Raw genomic sequence first — 22,042 nt, 5'->3', positions numbered from 1 at the left:
GACCAGCATCTCTGAGGCTAACCCGATGCTTGCTGCAATTAAAATACTTAAAATTCACTGCAAAATTTGTGTTCTTCAGGGAGTTATGCTATATACACAATGAGATTTGTACATGACTTGGGAAATAAAAAAATCGCTCATATAAAATTAAAAATCAATAGTATACAATATTTACAGCCTGTTAGGTATTACATATAAACATAGTTTAAATAATCCTTCAAAATGAAACTGTTTTATGTAAACATGCAGTACACATATTCATACAGTGTAGTTTACAGCCTTAGCAGAAGGGAGGATTGTGTTCACACAATGCAGGTACTTCATCACACACACTCTTGTTTGAGCATCACCCTCCAATGTCTGTTCTTCCTGTCTTTAAGCTTCACAGTACATTTAGTATTTTTAGTGTAAAAATAAATCCCTGATGGCAAACATATTTCTAAGGTTACATAAAGTCTGTCTTTGTACTACAATACTTAACTAACACTGTTCACAACAGGGATCTCTACCATAAAACTCAACTTTAAAATCCCACACTTAATTTGCTTGACAACATTTTTCCCCATTTCATACTTGCTTGGAAAATGAAACAAAACAAAACAGAGGAAACAGAGAAAATGCCATGTGGTGAAGGACAGGGAAAGCAGTGGTCACCTGTCATACAGTGGCTGGGTTGGTTTCTAGGGATCCATATGAAGTTAGCAGCTGGACTGGTCTCAGTGGCTCTTGCTGGCTCTGGAGTCTCATTGTAGGTGGTGTAGGCAAAGCCAGCTCACTGGTACCAACCCCAGAGCTCCCTTAGTCCACTCTGCACAAGTCTCTTAATTTCAAGGCACTGAGAAATCATTCAGCTTTTATAAACGGTACTGTGCTTCAGCTAAATGATTCATCAGTGGGTGGAGCGTTACTGGAATTTTAAAGTGAGTTTCTTAGTACTGTCTGCTGGGTCAATTAGACTCGTTACTTGAACAAAGCCACAATAGCATAGCGCTAAAGCTGCTCCCTCAGCCTGGGACATCTTAAGGCAGGAGCTAATACTGAGGGTAGAACCACAGGTTATATGGCTAAATTGAGCAAAAGGAGGACTTCCTATTTATCTACCTAAACAGGCAAAGCTCATGACAAAAGGTATGTACTAGGGAGAGAGTCAGATCTTTCCATATTGCTCCATGGAAATTGTGTCCACTATCATAAACACTAAGAAAAACTTTGCAAACAAAAGCTTCTGTTTTCCTTTCCAGGAAAAAAAGCTATTCCATCCCAGCCATATTCAGTAATAAACATAAACATTTTGATTTAAAGAGAAGGAGCCAAGCACATGGCACACACCCCTAATCCCAGTACCTGAGAGGCTAAGACACAAGGATCAGAAGTTCAAAACTAGCCTGTGCTACACAGTGGGTGAGACCCTGCCTCAAATACATAAAATTTAAAAGCAAAATTAAGCCTTTTAACATCAGTAGTATTTCCAAGCTACTGTTCATTTAGGCAAGGCTCTAAAAAAGTTAATTTTTAAAAAGTTATTACCAATATATATCTAGGAGGAAAAGTACTCTGGTTATGGAGTTCAGATGATCATGCATCAGAGTTCCTCTTTCTAGGTATTAATGTCATACTTTTTCCCAGTTTACATTACAGACCTGAGAATTCCCCAAAAAGGAAAAGCTGAGCCTACACGCACAGGGTATGGGTACAGGATATCATCTAAAGGAAAACATGAACATCACACTGTCCTTCCCTCCATCACCCCCCTCCATGCTACCCCCAACCTGTGCCCTCAGCCACTCCCTTTCCATGAGATGGTCGCTGCATAAGGAAGGGCACTGAAGATTCGCTCTGGACCAGCGCTTCAGTTTCAGTCAAGGAGCTGTGCATATCTAAATATTGACATCTGATTACTGCTTTAGAAAGGAGCAAAATTGTTAGAGAAACTGCTAAATAAATCAGTTCGAAAAACCAAGGAAACCATGACATAAGTTCAGCACACGTGCCCCCCACACAGGTAAAGAATGTGAGAGACAATCTCCTAAATTAAGAAATTATTCTGGATCACAGCTCAACTTGCTCAGAAAGGTGGATGCTGCCACTATCCTCATGAAGAGTTAGCCAGTGCATCTCCTTGTTTACTGAAAACATTTCATATATTTAACATTAATTCCTCCCAAACAAATCCCAGCTATGTTCTGACAGAGGCGAATTCAGACACCGACACCCCACACTGGATCACCTGCAGGAGACACGGATTCGCAAGGGAGATGGGCAAGTCCACCACACACAAAATGAACTACGATTTAAGTGCGTGTGTGTGACAGAGCCCACACTCCTGGAGTGAGGGATCAGCAAATCTGTGTCTCACTGCTTGAATAACTCAGGGAACTTTATCACATATGCTTCTGTGCACTGACAATTCCTCCTCTTTGAAACTTCCTGTTACAAATGGTATTATACACTTTAAAAACATGTATTTTAAAATCAAATAATGTCCTTTATATCCTGAACAGTTTCAAAGGGATGAGAAATCATGGACAATCATCAGGAGACCACTAGATGACTGTCACATTAAACCAGAGACTGTAATCCCTCAATTTAAAAGGAAACAGTAATTTACCCAGTTATACTCAACTTGTATTACCACACTTCTCTGCAATCTAAACAAACCAGAAATTCCCCAGTAATTTCTCTATATTTTTCATATCTTACAAACAAAATAAACAGAGATGTTTTCAAAGATTGTTTTAAAACACTCCTGAAGAATGCTTCCACATGCAAAAGCACTGTGGTCTGCACACAGTTCATAAAGTACTCTCAGCATCTTGTCGCTCCCTGCATTATAAAATGGCATAACTTTAAGGTACTGGTATTTTTTTTTAGGTTAAATAAAAAATAGGTAACAAACAAAACAATAGCCAGTACCAATAGTGACAGGACACAGAAGTCCCAAATGCTCAGGATGACAGATGATAGGTAATCAGGAGGGTTGGGAAGCTAAAACAAGGACAATGATTTGCATATGGTAAAGAGTCAATGAATATTCTAAATTAACCCAAAGAAGTAACTAGGAAATGACAGCGGAGAAGGAAATGCTGGCCACAGCTACTCTTCCCACATCGCCCACTGGTGACAGCCCTGCTGTAATCTACTCCTTTCTGCCCGGTCACCACCACCACCACCAACTGTGTCATATCTGCACTATTCAACCCAGGGGGTATCAATCACATTTCAGAGTGAGACCTGAAACTAAGAGTGGTTTAAATGCTACTCAGACCAGAGTGAGCAAAGGCAACAGGGCCTGGATCAAGACTGCACCACTGCCTTACCATCCAGTCCTTTCTCTGCTAGCTCAGAGCAACATCTAAGACACGGAAATGCCCAATTCAGAGGACTGGATGGGAAAAGAGGAAGAGGAGGATGAGTCGCGGGGAAAGCGACAAGGTCCTAGTCCAAGTTTTTCAGGGTTTGAAATCGCTTCACCAGCTGCTGCTGGACCTGGGTGAGGGAACCCTATTTCCGGCATCTTTGTACATAGGAGATCTAGGAAGGGAACTCACCAAACAGAGCTAGGTAGCGAGTGCCAGCCTGGGCACCTTAAAGAGGCCACCCTGCCTTCCACTGCAAATGAAAGATCCTGGAAGCACCGTTTCCTACAGCATTATTTGATCTTAAATCATTCAATGAACCTTGTTCCTTTCATAAACAAAACCCTTGGAAAAGGGCTTGGGAAAGGAGCAGTGGAATTCTGTGTTACAAATACTAAGGAAGTGCTCTGGGTGAGACCTCAACACTGGGTGATATATATGAGGATTCAAACTAAGAGTGGCACTTTCAATTTAAATCCACACAGGCATCAGGTCCCCTGAGAAGCCAATGAAACTGTGCCAGGGCCCATGACTTGCACCTCCTTCTCAGGGAAGTTAACAGGTAACTTACATGAAGCCCTGGTGCTGAAGAGTTTTAATTTGTCGTGAAGAAAATTTACTGCTAAACCATGGCTGAGTTTTCAGAAGGTGGAACCCGACTATGTAGGTGAGAGCTTTTGTCAAGTCCCAAAAAAGGGTCTCCAGCAAAAATCTTAAATACCCTCCAGTCTATTTAAAAGATCATTTAACTGAACAAATATATCAACTTCTCCAGTAGAATAGGAAAATGTTCATCAAGCAAAGCTTTCCAATTGGACTGTATTCATAAATAGCTATCTATATATGTATATAATGATATACTTGTGTGTATATATACATATCATTAAACATTTGTCTCTTTAAGAAACAGCTAACTTCTTGAAAACTTCACCATATAAATAGCTATTTAGATAGTTTCATAAATCCATTCTATTCAACTGCATTTCAAAATACCAAGTGATAGTTACACAAAATCCCAATGAAATAACTGAAGAAATTAAAAATGCCCCTCAAATTAAAACTACACACATATTCATATACAAACACAATGCTTAATGCAAATCAGCTGGGTAATGAGATGACTGCAGGACACTCTATCAAATAATAATTAACCCTCTCAGAGATAATTAACCCTTCTAGAGCAGAAACAGGAGCTCAGATCTCTTTGGTCCATTCATTCACATATTCAATGTATCAACTTAATTTCTAATTAATTTTAGATTATAAACAATGAGCTCCATATTATTTCATATTATAACTTTCTTAGAACATAAAATAACCATGTTAAAATAAATATTTGTTCTGTACATGAGACACTGTCTGTGTTAGCAATTCTCCCAGTGGCACACAAAGCTCTGAATTCCTGACAAGCCGTCTGAGAGAAGGGCAGAAGTCAGCCCAACAGGAAAGGAAGCCAAGTCTATCTGGAAAAGACGCCTGGATTTCATTTTAGAAAAGATTAAGAATATAAAGACTGCATGGGAGAAACAGCAAACTTTGTACACACACACACACACACACACACACAAAGACCATCTCAAGACTTGTTTTCCCACATCTCTAATGTAAGCTGAAGATGTGCTTACTGGCTGATTTGGGGGTTGTTAAATTTCCAAGCCACATTATAAATTGGTTTATGTACTGGCAAAAGCATCCCCTCCAAAAACTGTTAAAATATTCTTTTTGCTAGAGGAAAGAGGGTATGGATAATAAAAGTCTTAAAACTAAATTAAGAAGCTTAGGGTGTTCCACTGTTTTTTAGATTAGTCATAAATTCATTCACAATCTCTACAATGGATCTTCCCTTAAGTTAGCACGTTTATAATTACAACTGGTCAACCCCCTCCCATCCTCAGTTCAACCAGGGTCTCTACTTTCCCGACTGCTTGTATTCATAACAAACAACCGTGTGTTCTTCTAAGCCTCCAAAAGGTTTTATACACAAAGCACAATTCTACTTTAATGAATGTGATCAGAGACACTCTTGACTCAGGTAATAACTTAGAACATAAACTCAAATGACACCACTCAAACAAACCCCTCAGACAAAGGTTCTGTGCTGTCTTGACACACTCAGACTAACTGCCAACTTGTAGAATGATACACTATGTCCCCAGCTTTTGCTTAATGTAAATCTAACCCTATGTAAAGTACTTATTATTTTTCTATAAATGAGGCATTTTAATCCCACAGCCTAATTTAGGCCACTCTCTAAGCAGTTAGTACTCCAGAATCAACGACTGCCCAGACATGCACACCACACACCACGGTCCCAGCGCAACATGAGTTAGCAGGCTGTGCTCTGTGACGCACGAGGCAAAACATTCTTAGAAGGGCTGAAGAATGCAACATGCATTTCAGACTTTTTCTTACAAAATTTATAAGAAAATTTTCAAATTATATTTTTGTGACACACAAGTGACAATGTGTTTGACCCATAAAGGTTTTGAATCCATATAAATAGAATATAATGTAGAAGGGAAACTAGTAAAAGGGTGTGAGTTACTGAAAAGTATGCACCCTCCAAGTCTATTTGAGTCCTTAGAACAGCTCAGCTAGTCTTCCATTAAGAAGACTATTGTTTTTCACATAAATTAAATAACAACACATAGACACATTAAAGCCCCAAATTCCCGAAACACTCAGCTTTAGAAACCAAACGCCTTCCTTAGTATTGAAAGCCTGGGATTCGGCATTCACATGGGAGTTAGCATTACAGACGAAGTCTGACTACGTTACCTGGACCATGTCAAGTATATTCACAGCACTCTACACATCTACACTTGCAAACTGTCACATGATCAATGTTAACAGAAAGAAAAGTTTGGCACATAGATCCATTTCTCAAAATCCCTGTAACTTAACACAACACTGTTGAGAACAATGATTTCAACACCAATGTTAACCTGATTGGCAGCTAAACAAGGTGCTTTTTCTTGCAGCTTCACATAGTGTCCTGTGCACCTTGCCTGGGGTGGAGGCACGTAAGGTGCAGTGCGGTAGTGCAATCGCTTGGACGCCAGAGGGCAGGCTATCCACAGGGCTCAAGGTCTTCCTAGGTTTTGACTTGCTGGGTCCCTGCTTGTACAATTTCAGTTCAGCTGGTTAACAAGGCCATTTCCGGGGAAGCTGGACATCTGTTTCCTTAGTTAAGAAGACATTCCCTCAGAACCTCAAAGTGTCGCGAGGATCCTTGAAAAGGAGATGATAAGGGTCAGTACAGTCTGCCCCACGCCCCACACCAGGGCCTCCAGGGGGGCCATGTTCTTCCCAGCCACTCTGTAGATGCCTGCCACTGCTGCACCTGTGAAGGAAACAGAGCACAGGATCACCCAGGGCACCATCTGCCACATGGCTGCTGCAAAGGTCACCTGTCTGTTTACCAAAGCAGAATACTTCAATGTACCCTCACTTTCCTACATGACTGGTTAAAAGTTATCTTTACCACATAACACATAACTGTTCAATCCAAGAAAGTTATAAGACACAATTTATGCTCTCATCCATTTTAATGTGAGAACTGTTTTAACAATGCTACTCATATTTTACTCCAGAATAAACTCTCATGCCCTTACACACACACATACACACACACACACACACACACACACACACACACACACACACACGGAAAGAATTAGGTGCTAGCCCTGGACCTCTATGCACTAATTCTAGTCAATAGCCATACATGGAAAAGCCTATCCATGCCTCACAATACAACTAATGGTGTTGGACTAAGTCAGTAGCCATTTGGAAGAAATAGATTGAAGTTCCTACCTCATACCATTTCACCAGGCCGACTAAAGAACAAAACACTAAAAATAAAAACACAACCATAAACTCTGCAACACAAGTGAGTGGGTTTAGTATCCTATAAAAAAGGTGACCTTAAAACCATGAAGGGAGGGAAGGAGAAGGAAGGAAAAAAGAAAAGGAAAGGAAAGGAAAGAGGAGGGGAGGAGAGGGAGGGAAGGGAGGGAGGAGAAAGGAATAGTAGTAGAAAACAAAAGAGGAACAGGGCCAGTCATAGAGGCACACACCTTTAATCCCAGCTCTCACAAGGCAGAGGCAGATGGTTCTTAGTGAGTCTCAGGCCAGCCCAGGCCAGTAAGGGTTACACAGTGAGACCCTTTCTCAAAAGTCAAACAAATATGGTCTGGAGCGAAGGCTCAATGGTTAAGAGCACTAGCTGCTTTTTCAAAGGACCTGGGTTTAATGCCTAGCACCCACATGGTGACTCATCACCATGTGGTTACTATGTAACTCCAAGGGATCCAACACCCATGACTTCCATGGGCACCAGGCATACAAGTGGTACACAGAATACAATAAACAAACAAACAAATAAATAAATATGTACATATATACATAAAACTTAAAACAGTGAAAACCACCTCCACAACACACTACAAAACAAGGGCCTAGAAAATGTGGCCTTGCTGAGACAATAGAAAAAGAAGATGAACAAATCACAAGAGCTGAGAGAAGGATCCCTGAACCTTGAGAATATAGCCAACAAGAAGGCAGCACCCACAAACTGATCAGCAACTGGTGAGTACTTCAGTGGATGCTGGGGTAAAAAGTGACTTACCACGTAAGAGGGGATCCCACCTAACGCTAAAAACAAAGGGGGACTTGGGTGAGGAATGAGTTACGGTCCCATTACCAGACGCCTGTTTCTGGGTACAGTTTTCTTTGGAACATTTACAATTTGTCCCTTTTATTAAAAAGATTTTTGCTGACTTCTGCTCTAGATGAATTAAAGACCTTACTATAATAGATAAAGGTGTAAAATAAAGAATATATATCAAAATGTCTTTTTATTCTGGTGTGAGATAGAATTTCTTAAACGCCCCAAATTATAAATGGGAAAAAACAGTAAACTGATTACATTGCTATTTAAACATTTCAACTCGATAAACTCACTGGATGAAGGGAAGTGGTAAGAGCCTAGGAAAAGGCATCTGCAAAGCCCCATACAGGCCAACATATGAGAAGCATGTGGAATGGACTAAGGAGGGAACAGGTGCATCCAAAGAAAGCACAGAATCAAAGCCATATGCAGAGGGAAAACTGTATAGTGAGTGACAGAAGAAATGCTGAGACTCATCGGTTTACAGAGAAACACACATGAAATCAATAAAAACATGTCACCCTACACCTTTAGATTGGCTAAAATGTTTATAAAAGATTAGCCAGCTAGAATTGGTCACTACATAGACTTATCTTTTTCTTCTTAAAATTTTATTTGTAAAGGCCGGGCGGTGGTGGCGCACGCCTTTAATCCCAGCACTCGGGAGGCAGAGGCAGGCGGATCTCTGAGTTCGAGGCCAGCCTGGTCTACAAGAGCTAGCTCCAGGACAGGCTCTAGAAACTACAGGGAAACCCTGTCTCGAAAAACCAAAAAAAAAAAAAAAATTTATTTGTAATGAGGCATAGTGGTGCACACCTTTAATCCCAGCACTCTAGCAACAGAGGCAGAGGCAGGCACATCTTTGAGTTCAAGGCCAACCTGATCAACAGAGAGAGTTCCAAAACAGCCAGGGCTACAAAGAGAAACCCTGTCTCAAAACAAACAAAAACAAAACAAAAGCAAACCCTTTGTGTGTGTGTGTGTGTGTGTGTGTGTGTGTGTGTGTGTGTGTGTGTGTGTGTGTGTGTAGGCTGTGTTTGCTCCTCTGCAGAGGTGAAATGAGGAGGCTGGCATCCTGGGCATCCTCTACTGTCACTCTATCTTACTCCCTTGAGACACTGAACTGGACCTGAAGCTCCTCACTGTGCAGCTAGACTACGCAAGGGTCAGTGAGCCTCTTAACCTCTATAACCTCCACCTCTCACCAGTACTGGAGCTACAGGCTTGCATGGCCACACCTGGGGTTTTTTTTGCATGGAAGTTGGGGCACCAACTGAGGTCCTCACATTTACACAGCAAGTACTCATACCCATTGAGTCACTTCCCTAACACCACCCTAGCCCACACTTTTATTTTGGTTTAAATCAAATCTGATAATATCAATACTAGCCAGCATGAGACAAAAAACTAAAACACCCAGCAACACATCACTTTGTCTTGGAAGTAAAGTCTAAGTAATAAAGACAATGGATATATGCCAATATTCATCCCATCTGCATCTTACTGATGATATATAGCAACTGTTATGTATAATATATAGCTATATATAAACCACCAACAAACTACACTATGAAAAGACATAGAGGGGCTGGAGAGATGACTAGGTGGTTAAAAGCATTGGCTGCTCCTCCTGGGTTTGATTCTCAGCACCTCCATGGAGGCTCAACCTACACGGTGGTTCACAAGCATCACCTGTAAGTCCAGTTCCAGGGGGTCCAACATTTCTCTTCTGCCTCTAAGAACACTGCACACATGCAGTGCACAGACACATGTGAAGGCAGAACACCCGTATACACAAAATGGAAAAGTGTTTATAAAAAAACAACAAAAAACAAAAAAGAAAAGATACACAGTAAAATAGTCTAGCTACTTTCCTTAATTCATGGTTGAAAGCCAAGAAAAATAAGTAACAAAAACATCTGTTTATTCTTGCTAACCTGAGAATCAAATTTTTATCTGAAATTGTGGAAGACTTATGTTTTCAAAGATTTTAAAACATTTCATTGCAGTTTTTAAAAACTACTAACTTGTCGAATGGTGCTGGCACCCGCCTTTAATCCCAGCACTCGAGATAGGCAAGTGGATCTCTGTGAGCCATCCTGGTCTACACAGTGAGTTCCAGGACATTCAGGAACTACACAAAGAAATCTGTCTCAAAAAACAAAAACAAAATCAAAAACAAAAAAACCAAAACAACAACAAAACACCTCACAAAAAAAAACCCATGAGCTTACTATATTTGTGACGGAACTGAAAGTGGGTTCCATGCATATACCTATATCAGACATAAACAGAATTAAATTTCCCACACACCCTTCAGAATCCTACAATGACATAGACACAAGCATAGTGTTTACAAAATCTGAGTAAACTGCTTCTCCCTCCTCTGCTTATAGCCCCAGTTACAACAGTAGCCCCAGTGGTTGCCCCTTCTTGTCTCCTTAAGTGTCAGTCATCACAGTGAACAGCCATCACTCAGCACAGACCCTGACACAAATACTGACTCTACTTGTACCTCTTAATTCTTCTTCCTTCCCCTTTATTCTCCTTTGTTGGGGACTGCAGACCCTCAGACCCTGAATTTCAACAGTTTGTTTTCCTGCTTTGCAGCTGCTCTGGGCACCAGACCCTCATGAGTTCCTGATGATAGGGGAGTGGTTTCTAGTGGGCTTACAGCTAAAAAATCCTGAGAACTAGGGTGTAGCCATTAGTCAGGAAGAACCCTATATAAGCTGCCCTGGAACACAATAAAAAGGGCATTCTTGTTTCAAGGATAATCCGTGTGTGTGTGTGTGTGTGTGTGTGTGTGTTTCAATCTCCATCTCCAGCCTCTTGACCGACTCGCGACCCGTCCCATGGAATATGGGCAGAACAGTACACTCCTTCTTGACTATCCCCACATCCTTCCTTCTTCTCCTCCTTCGCTCCAACACCCAGTGACAGTATTGAGAATTCACTCTCTAGGTGGTGTTATTAGTGGGTGTGGCAGTGAGAGCCTGCTCTCTCAGAGTTTCGTTGTTTCTTTTCAAATACTCAGCATACAGTTACAGAACAAACTATCTAACTGAAGAGCTTTGCCCTTTAAAATATCTTCCTGTGGCCTGGAGTTGGCTCAGAGCTTCAGAGCACTTACTGTTCTGCTCCTGCAGACCTGGGTTCAGTCCCCAGCTCCCACGTAGCAACTAAAAACCTCCTGGTACTCCAGCTCCAGAGACTTCAATGCCCTCTTCTGGCCTCTGTATGTACTGCATGTACACTGTACACAGATGTACAGGCAGGAAGAACACCAATATGAATCTCTTAAAAAGAAAAATATAAATATCCATGTGTTCTCTCTGGCTGGCACCTGGAGATCCTTCAGCACTCATGACAGCTTTCCCAGACAACTCTCTTACGACCCCAGCAGCTGACAAGATACCACAGCATCAAGTCACACAACATCCCCAAATAAGCCAACCCAGGAAACCAAACAGTAAAGAAGAGATTAAAAAGGAGAGAGAGACTGACAGACGGACAATCACTATTTCCCACAGGTGTTCTGATACCGTCTTGAAGTCAGGAGACGTAGTTAGACACAGGGAGACCACTTCCCTCTTCAAACAAGACATGGTCATCACTCTGGAGCAGGTAAAGGAAGGAGACCTCATACTATAAAGATAAGGCCTTTCTCATACTGGGCCAGGACAACTTTCCGAAGTCCCCTGTGGAGGGAGAGCCCCGAAACAGAGGCAGTGCAGCAGTGAGCTACCCCACCAGCATAGAAGACAGTCAGAAGAGGGTGCCATGTCAGTGTATACCTCAAAAGCAGCAGAGAAGTCACTACCTGTAAGCACAACCTAGTAAGAAAGCAGCTGTGGGGCTCCCAGGAGGCAAGGAGGTTCTGCTGTCAGCAACCTTAGAAACCAGAACTCTCTGAAGAGCAGGGTGGAGCAGGGCCAAGTTCAGTGCCAGGGGACAGCCAGGGAAATAAAACCAGGATATACGTAAGAGAGTTCAGCAGAAAACTTGTACATTTCCTGAGGCAGAGAGGTTTTGTCATAATATGTGGTACAGGAAGAAATGCAATTATATGCTGTCACGGGCAAATGACCCTACCGACTCAAAGGCAGTATTTTCACGTTCTTAAATGACAACTGTTACTGATGTATTTATTGTAGTGGCTACCTTCCTTTCTTGGTAAACAGTAGATGTCTTTAAAGCAGAAACTACTTTTTCTATAAAACACTTTCAGACTGAACCCTTGCCCCTTGCCAGTCCATTCCCCATGAATTCCCACAGAGCAAATATTCACACAGTGAGATGCAGCCATCTGTCTGGTGATTGTAGTGAGGATCTGCGGGCAGGCCTGCTTTTCATCCTGCCCAGCTCCCGGCCACCGGCTAGCTTATGCCCCGAAATAACAACTCACAAATTGTATTCTTTTAAATACTGCCTGGCCCATTATTTTCAGCCTCTTTCTCACATCTTCTCTAACTCATATCTAATAATCTGTGTAGCACCACAAAGTGGTGTCTTACCGGGAAAGATTCAGCGTGTCTGAACGGCTGGCTCCATCGCATCTCTCTCCCTGAGCAGAGGCATGGCAGTCTGTCTAACTTAGGAGAGGCGTAGCATCTGACTGAGCCATCTACCTCACTTCCTTCTTCCTGTTCTGTCTACTTCGCCCATCTAAGGGCTGGCCAATCAAATGGGCCAGGCAGTTTCTTTATTAGCCAATGAGAGTCCTCCATCAGGTGATAAGTAAATTCTGGTCGAGGCCCTGATTGTACAGTGCTGGGGAGTAATCTACATGAGAGATAAAGCTTCCTTTACAACAAGGACAGTACTGATGAAATCAATAACTGCACATAAAATTAGGTCCTTAAACATAACAAGCCAACTTACTAGTAATCATTGCTCCAGTTACAGAAGCCAGAAAGCCGATGCTGACAGCAATGACAGAGATCACTCTGCCCTGCCTGTGCCTCTGCAGCATCACAAACATCAGCACGCCTGCAGCACCGTGGACGAACAGAGAGGAGAAGAGAGCCCAGAGGAAGATCCAGTACCACATCTCTGAAAGGAAAGAACAGTGTTAGTCCTGCTGCAGAAATACAGGTGAGAGAGCCCATCAGCAAACAGTGAGCAACCAGGCCTGGGGAGAAGCCTTGGTGAGATCTGCATATAAAAAGGTCTAGCCTGCTGTCTGACACACAGCATTACTAAGCAAGTCAGTGATTATCATTACTGCTAGTGCTTGATGGTGAAGAACTCCTTCATGATCTCAGAAGGTAATGGCCACACTGCCATTTCCTTTCCATATCCCATTTAGAAAGCAATCCATCAGCTCGTCTCCTGTCACTTTAATAATCTTACCCAGGACTTTCACAATCCTTTATGCTTTCTTCAAATGCTCCCAATGGGCTGTTCACTGTTGTCTTAATACACCACAGGGACAGAGCACACCCTACTGTCTCTCATACCGCTGATGCCCTGTGCTTGTGTAACTCCATCTCCCTGGCCACATCCAAGAGGCATATTCAATAGAGGCAGCAGCTGCTCCAGGTGAGGCCAATTTTCCCTTTCCCTGGGAATACTTGATTGGGATGTGCTGACTCTCCTTCATCTTTGGATAACTGAAGTTAAACCTATTTCCTCCTCATACAGTGCAAGTTACAGTATAGAAAGAAAGAAAATAGACCCATCAAAGACAAGAGGCCCCCATGTCTAATATTTCAGTGACTTCTGAGGTCTGACACATTCCTATCCTAAAATAGAAGCTAACACCCCAGTTTCTCTGTAATAACACACTTGTTTCATGTGAAGTAATTCAGAGAAAGTTACTTCTAACTGAAAAGCTGTCTACCATGTTTAGTCACCCTCAAGAGGGTGCTCTTTGGGATGCAAACATCCTACGAGGAAGGACCTCCTCTGCTGTTTGTGTTACTTGTATTTTCTGTCAGGTCACTACAAAGAGACACATTTTTTAAAAGTAAGCCCTATTTATCCAAACATCACAGTGGACATTTGTAATGATGCAATTACCGTGAAAAACAGTATGGCAGTTCCTCAAAAACCTAAGAACAGAATCACCGTACGATCCAATGCCATGACTCCGTATGTATCTGTGTTGGTTAGTTTTTACTGTCAATGTGACAAAACCCAGAGTGACCTGGGAAAAAGGAACCTCAATTGAAGAACTGCTGGATCAGATGTCCTGTTTCTGAGGAACTGTCTTGACTGATGATTGCTGTAAGAGGGCACAGCCACTGTTTGTGGCAGCATACCTAGACTGTATAAGAAAGCTAGCTGGGGGCTGGAGAGATGTTAAGAGCAAAGTTCACTTTCCAGCATCCACAAAATAGCTCACAACTGTCTTAAACTTCAGGGGATCCAAAGCCCTTTTCTGGCACCCATGGGCACCTGGCACACACACATATATGTGTAAGCAAAATACTCACATTCATAAAATAGAAATAAATAAACTTTAAGAAAGCTAGCTTACGAGTTAGCATGCCAAAGTGGATGAGGCAAGTCTTACAAAGCCCCAACCCTAGATGAAGAGCTATAGGCGATGAACGACTGCTGAGGGAGGGAAAGCCATTCTTGTGAGATTAGCCTCTTAATGGGTTATCCAACACCAAGTGCTCAGCCCTTAGAACACACACAGACAAAACTAAGTGGACTAAGCAGGTTCTATTTATACAATGTTATATATGTAACAAAATGTAAGTAAAGAGAAAGGGACAAATGTTTTGGTATGGAAAGAAGGGAGGGAGATAGGGGACCAGCGAGATAGCCAGCCGAGGATGAGCACAATGATGGGCTGTGATCTCGAAGTGTAAACAAGCGCTTTTCTCCCCTCACGTGCTGTTGATCATGGTTTTTGTCACAGCAACAGAATGAAACAAGAACAGAAATTAGTAACAAGCAAAGTAGGATGTCTGTGTGACTTTTTTGTCTAGAATTTTAGGCTGGAAAAGTTGTTGAATGTTGGGAGCAGAATTTAAAAGGCTATAATGCTAAAAGAAATGTGAACAGTGGAGGCTTGGCTTACGAGGAAGAGGGGAATGGATACAGGCCATTCATGTGGTATTTGGCAAAGAATCTGGCTGTATTCTGCTCATGCCCTGAGAACCTCTTTGAGGACAGAATAAAGAGTAATGGACTAATTTACTAGGTAGAGGGAATTTCTGGCAGCACAGCCCCAGATCTATGGTATGGTTATTACTGACTACTCTGATGCAGGCCTCCCAGGAAGAGAAGCAACTTGCAGGGCAAAGAGCACAAAATGTGCAGCTTGGAGAGGAAGAGAGTGGTAGGAAGCAGAAGACTGCAGTAGGGTCATGTGCTGAAAAAGAGGCTGTGACTGTTAAAGAGACAGACATCACTAATGATGGAGGAGAGTTATCTGTCTATGTTACTTTCACTGGTTAATTAATAAAGAAAACTGTCTTGGCCCTTTAAGAAAACAGAAAATTAGGTAGGCAGAGTAGACAGAACAGAATGCTGGGTAGCAGGAGTGGGGAGACGCTTCAGGCAATCACCATAGTGAGTCTCCATGCTTCTCCTCTCCGAGATGGACGCAGGTTAAGATCTCTCCTGGTAAGCCACACCTCGTGGTGCTACACAGATTACTAAATATGGGTTAAAGGAAGATGTGAAAATTAACCAATAAGAGGCTAAAACTATGGGCCAGGCAGTGTTTTAAAAGAATACAGTTTCCGTGTAATTATTTGGGGTAAAGTTAGCCGGGTGGCGGGACACAGCCCCGCGGCTTCCTTCTACAGATTGGCGCCCGCCGCTTCGTTCTACACACTAAAGGAAAGGAAGCTTTGTGCTCTGCACTGGGATGAAGGGCGCTCTGAGGGCAAGGCCTCACCCTACAAACATACACCATGTGACAGGAGAAAGCCTAAGGGGTTCTGTTCCCAGAAAACAAACAGCCAAGTTCATCCGCACCTTCAGCATATAGAAGTATCTACAACTATGGGCTAAGGGAAGGGCTGGGATCCATTTCACTCTGGCAGCTGAGCTTAGCAGTGTCATCCACTTGGTCTGGTTTTGGGCTATGAAAGATGCAAGGTAAAGGAGGTCGTGGGTTCTTCCTTCACAGTTTCAGAGAGCTGCTCTATTTGCCAGGGTTCTCTAGGGGAACAAACTGATACAATGAATCCATCCAAACATTAAAAGGGGATTTATTATGTCTAGCTAGTCCAACATTAGCTGTCTCTTGACAGAAAAGCCAAGAATCCTACAGCTGTTCAGTTCACACAGCTGGATGTCTCAGTAGTCCCAGGCTGGAGCTGGAGTCTCAACGCCCTAGAGAGCTGATTGTTTTGGTCTACACTGGAATCCCAAAGTAGGGTCTCACACAGCAAAGAGATGCCTCAGCAGCAGGAGAGATGGACTTGCTAGTAAGAGTGACAAGAAGCATGTAAAAACAAAAGTTCACTTCTTCAATGTCATTTTATGTGGGAAGCCACCAAAAGCTGTGGCCTAGATTTAGTGTGAGTTTTCCAACTTCAAATGATTTGGACTTAGGGTAGATCTTCTATATCAAATGGTCCAATAAAAAAATCCTTCACAGGTACATCTAGCTGTGTGGTTTTAGTTACTCTAGATTCATTCAAGCTGAGAACCATGATTAGTCATCTCAGAACTTGAGGCCAGTAACATGTCGCAGGTTCAGAGCCTCTGAGAGGTCACTGTGTAGAGCTGTGAGCCTGGGGTGGGGCGGCGATCCCAAGATGTTGGAGATGCCAGAGTCAGGATATAACCGCCAAAGAGCTCTACATCTAGGAGTGGAAACCAGCCCGAAAGAGAGATGTGCCTTGCGAGTGGAAAAGCTGGAGGGGCAGTGCCATCTAAGCCCTGTGAAACTGAAGCTCTAAAGACCAGATGTGGAGCTATAGGATTTAGGGTTTCCCCTGCTGGGTTTCAGTCTTGCTTTGGTACAGTGTTTCTTCATTCTATCCCCATTACCCCCATTTTGGAGTGGAATGTATATTCTGAGAATTATATGCTGAGAGTGTGTAATTTGTTTTCAGTTTCACGGGGCAGGGGTCACAGTTAAGAGATTTCTTTGAGTCTTAGAAGAGACTTTGAACTTCTGAACAGTGTGATGGCTGTTAAAAGACTATAGGGACTTTTAAAGTTAGACTGCACATTTTGTATCATGAGAAGGCCAGGAGCCCAGAAAGGCCTGTGGTGGATGTGGTAGACTGAAGGACAAATGTCCCCATTGGCTAATATATTTGTACACTTGATCCCCAGTAGGTGGTAAAGAGATCTGGGAAAGATACAGTACCTTTAGGAGGTGGAGCTTTGTGGACTTTAGTGTTACCTCCCTTCCTATCCAGTTCTTCTAGCTCTGCTTCCTGTGTGTGTGAGACATGAATTCAGCCAGCTTCCCGTTCCTACCACCATGCCATGCCTTCCATACCATGATGGACTCCAACCCCCAGAGCTGGAAGCCAGGATAAATCTATCTTCCTTACGTTGATTTTATCCAAAATATTTTATCGCAGGAACAGAAAAGGAACTAATACAATACCCCAAAGAACAAAGAGTAGACTAGATGCTTTAAGAGACTGGCACAGCCAAGCTCATGCTATCATATTCACCACAACTGGGAGGCAGATGCAACCCAAGTGTGCAACAACACATGAACGAACAACACATCACATACATAGATCATGGGAAATTATTCCATTTTAAAAGGACAGGAAATTCTGTCACATGGTTCAACACAGATGAACCCTGAGGATATCTGTTGAGTGGGTCCTATCACATATATACCACTTCCATTTGAAAATGGATCACTGCTGTGCACATCCTAATTTATGACTCAGTGGGTCATAACACCCAGCTCCTGATAGGCAGTTCAGATAGCATGGCAACTTGGTGGCCCATTACAGTTTCCACTAAAGCCCAAAAGCAGGCCAAGAGCTATCTCTCCAAGGGAGAATAGTTGTCTGCAGATGATGGTAAAGTCTTGCTTCAAAATCCCAAATGTCTCTTCTGTGATTCATCTATAGAGGCCTGCCAAAGACCCCAAACAGCATCCCTATCTGCCACTGACACCTCAAGTACCATCAAGCCTGCTGGATCATATGGTCCAAGGGGTAGAGCAGCCTGCACAACAGTCTGGACCTGTTACAGAACAGAGCCTTCCCTTGTCCCCGGCCCTATTCAAAGCTAGCAGCTTTCCAAGTCATTTAGTATATGGGTCAGAGTAACACACCCAAGTAAGGAATATGCTGACCCTGAGAAACACTTTTCAGAAGATTTTTAGCTCAGTGATGCTCGTCTCTTGTTAATCACAGCTAATATCTCAGTTCCATCTAACCAGCATAAACTATCTCAGTTAGGCAAAGGTTTTATTTCAGTGGATCTGGTATCTTGTTAATCACAGCTGTTTCTTCAGCCTCAGCCTATCAGAATCACAGATTCTTAACTCAAAATAGCAAATGGCTCTGATAGTCATTAAGGAACTCTCAAAACTTCCTTCTGAAAGACCATAAGCCAGGTATCCATTGTCTGCATTGCTCTCAATGTTCTTATTCTCTGAGTTCCCACAGAACAGTTTGCCGAGCTTTGAACACTAAACGGCTTTTCCATCCTAAAGTTTCAAAGTCCTTCCACAGCCCTAGAATGGTCAAGTCTGTCAAAGCAATACCCCACTCCTGGTACCAAATCTGTCTTAGTTAGGACTATCATTGTTGAGATGAAACACTAAGACTGGACAACTTGGGAAGGAAAGGATTTATTTGGCTTACATTTCCAAATCACAGTTCATTGTTGAAGGAAGTCCGACAGAACCTGGAGACAGAAGAAGTGCTCCTTACTGGATTACTCTTCTTGACTTGCTCAATCTGTTTTCTTACAGAACCCAGGACCACCAGTCCAAGGGTGGCCCCACCTACAATGGGCTGGGCTCTCCCCCATCAATCACTAATTAAGGAAATACCCTGCAGGCTGGCCTATAGCCTGATCTTAAGGTGGCATTTTCTCAGCTGAGGTTCCCTCCTCTGTGATCACTCTATCTTGTGCCAAGTAGATAAAAACTAGCCAACACTCCTTGATCTGGTCATCTCTGAATTGTATCCTTTATAATAAACAGGGAAATATTAAGTATCTTTATGAGTCCTGTGCACCACTTAGTAAATAACCAAATCTCAAGTAGAGGGCATAAAAATCCCTAATTTACCTCTGGTCAGAAGTATTGATAAGGACAGGGGACAGAAATCAGCTAGGCAATTTAGGGGCAGGTCCCCGAAAGTAAAGAATTCTATTTTAGTCCTTGACCACTACAAAGTCCTAGTTTCTTATCTCCTAAATGAGCAGCCTGCCTGCAGGCTGTGCATGAATGGGTGACCCAAACTCCAGACATTCATTTCCTCTGGTGAACAACTCTGGAGCTGCAACTCCAGGTTTTCTTGGTGAAAATAATATATATCTATTCCTCAATTTCAGCCTATCTCCTAAGTGGTTTTAAGTCCCCATTCTTGAAGGAGGAATATTACAGGAACCTTAAAGGCCACTGAGGGTAAACTCCATAAAGAATCTATTCTGGCCCCAGGTAGAAACATGTCATTCTGATCTGTTCCAAAGGTGAGAATATTACATAGTGTTGTTGCCTCCTTTAAGAGTTAAACCAGCTAGGCCTGTCAATTACCTGGCCAGTGGCCATCCCCCAGGAAGACTCGTCTACCCTTATAAAAGAGATAGAAGGAGTAACTATCACCTTTGTACCTTTCTCTCCTAGAAACCTCCCACTCTTGGAGCAGTCACTTGCAGAGCCATCAACAGGCAGCTAAGACTTCTTACTTTCTGAATCACAGTACAGCTGAAGGTGCTCATTCAGGAGGAGAGAAGAAACTAGAGCTCCTCTTGGCATTCCTGGCCAGAGAACCAAAGATGACTTCTGCTTCCAGCCAAAGACAAGAGATGAACTGTTCACTGCCTAGTAACTTACAGTTTTCCTGCTTTTCATCTCGTGCTTCCCCTCCAGATACTGGCCAGAGCCTGGGAAGGCTTCCTTTGACACTCTGGGTTTCTTTCCTTGTCCCCTGAAGACATACACCCTGCCCCTTGTCATAGGCTTCTTGTCTGTCGTGTGTCTGCTTGCTAACCCCAATACCTAACTCAAACAGCATGCTTTCTTCTCTTCTAATTCTCCATCTCCTTCCTCCTGACAGCTGTTAAGATTTCCAGCTTGCTGCCCTACTATTTCGGGAGGCAGAGGCAGGCGGATCTCTGTGAGTTCGAGGCAAGCCTGGTCTACAAGAGCTAGTTCCAGGACAGGCTCTACAAACTACAGGGAAACCCTGTCTCGAAAAACCAAAAAAAAAAAAAAAAAAAAAAAAAAAAAATCTAATAAAATTATCTTGGAGCTGCTTTCTGAGCTTGTTCTTAAATTTTTATTCACAAGACTACAAGCCCAAAGAGAAGACACTAATTTCCTGAGTAACATGTGGCCTCTCAGATGGGGCTTCCTAAAACATCCAGTGTGAGGAAAATACAGACTGTGGACTAGCATCTGGAGTGAGCCAGTCCTGTGGCACTGAGCACTTCATTTGAGAGATCGGGTGCTAACTCAGGTGGAATGTCAGAACTGAACTGAATTATAGAACACCTAGTTGATTCCCTGAAGAACTGCTCATTACATTGGTCACAGAGTCTTCCCTGTGAGGGTAGAGGGAACAATTCATGGGTTTCATCATATGTTCATTTTTTAAACCATTAAGAGATAAATAAGCTAAAATGTATAAAGCATGGATATAAAATTTTAAGTTATTCTTAAATCAAGACAATAAATGACAAAAAAATTAAAAACAAAAAACCTATCTGGGAAACAGAAGAAAGGCACAAAAGGGCAGCATAAGACACACCTATGGCAATGGAGCTGCTCTTCACTGCGGGTCAGTAAACACACTGAGTGATAAAGACAACACCACTAACCACGCACATACAGAGACCACATGCACAAACGGGAGCAAGCACATACACAATTCTGGAGGAAGCTGAGTACAGCTGGCAGACGGAATCAGTATCAGGAACTCAGCTTCGACCCACTATGGCCAGCTACATAAAGGCTTAACCAGCTCTCCTGTGTGTTATTTCCTACCATTGCTGTGTGACTGTCTCAGAACGAAAAGCTTAATCATGGGGAGAAGAAGGGCAGAAAAACAGAAGACAAAAGTGAGAACATGGACTTTCTCCTGCACACACAAAAAATGGACTCAGAAAAACTTGAATTCGTTCCAAGGAAAAGACATCTGATGTATTTTATGATGTGTGCTAAAATACCACACATATTTCCTAACAAAAGGCAAAGGCACTAATAATTAAGGAAAAATAGATAAAGCTTTTCTTTTTAAAAGGTTTTTCTCTTTAACTCTCAGGAAAATCGTGCTTTCATTCTATGGTCATCTCAGAACAGCTTCGATTAGAATAAGTTGCATTAAGAATTCAAAAGTTTATCTCAATAGATATTCGTATATTAAAAAATATACGTTCTCAAAGTGAACCTAACAGTGAGAACGTACAAAAGGGGTTAGTGTCATTGGGAGGTGCCTTCCACACCCTACTCGGGCAAGCACGGTCTCATGTGGTCACAAACAGTCCAGCAATAGACATCAACAAAATCCTGTATTCCCCACCCACTTAGGAAAGCTGAATCGATTTACTTCCCCTAAAGGCCTCTTCCATGTCCTTGTAATACACAAGGAAATAATTCTTGACTATAGTTAACACATATCCAACATAAAAATGGGATTATTTACCCACTGACTAAGTTACCTCTACATAATAAATGTAGTTAAAAAGGAAAGGGGAATTTCAAGCTCAACGTTTCACAAAGATCTAAGATAGCAAAAGATCAATAAACTAAAATACAACCTCAAGAGCTCCTGAGAACCAGCCCAGAGTCATCTGCCAAGCTAACTCTGAACAACCACCCCAAAGTTAAGTTTATTTTCATGGTTCCTTGTTACCCTCTCTGAATTGCACTATACTGTTCATCTTAGAA

The 22,042-nt window shown here is 42.4% G+C and overlaps 1 protein-coding gene across 1 annotated transcript in view; it reads right to left on the bottom strand.

Moving 5' to 3' along the window:
- Window positions 1–6,133: 6,133 nt before the first annotated feature.
- The window catches only part of Tmem170b (transmembrane protein 170B), a 34,262-nt gene continuing 18,353 nt past the window's right edge, over window positions 6,134–22,042 (bottom strand). Inside the window, exons 2-3 of the mRNA XM_038333717.1 lie at window positions 12,913–13,083; window positions 6,134–6,699 (exon numbers count right to left, since the gene is read on the bottom strand). Of these exons, the coding sequence (XP_038189645.1) occupies window positions 6,569–6,699; window positions 12,913–13,083 (302 nt within the window). The 3' untranslated portion in view covers window positions 6,134–6,568. The remainder of the gene's footprint in view (window positions 6,700–12,912; window positions 13,084–22,042) is intronic.

Source organism: Arvicola amphibius, chromosome 6 (assembly GCF_903992535.2).
Source record: "Arvicola amphibius chromosome 6, mArvAmp1.2, whole genome shotgun sequence".
Taxonomy (NCBI): domain Eukaryota; kingdom Metazoa; phylum Chordata; class Mammalia; order Rodentia; family Cricetidae; genus Arvicola; species Arvicola amphibius.
This window is presented reverse-complemented; position numbering and strand designations above follow the sequence as displayed.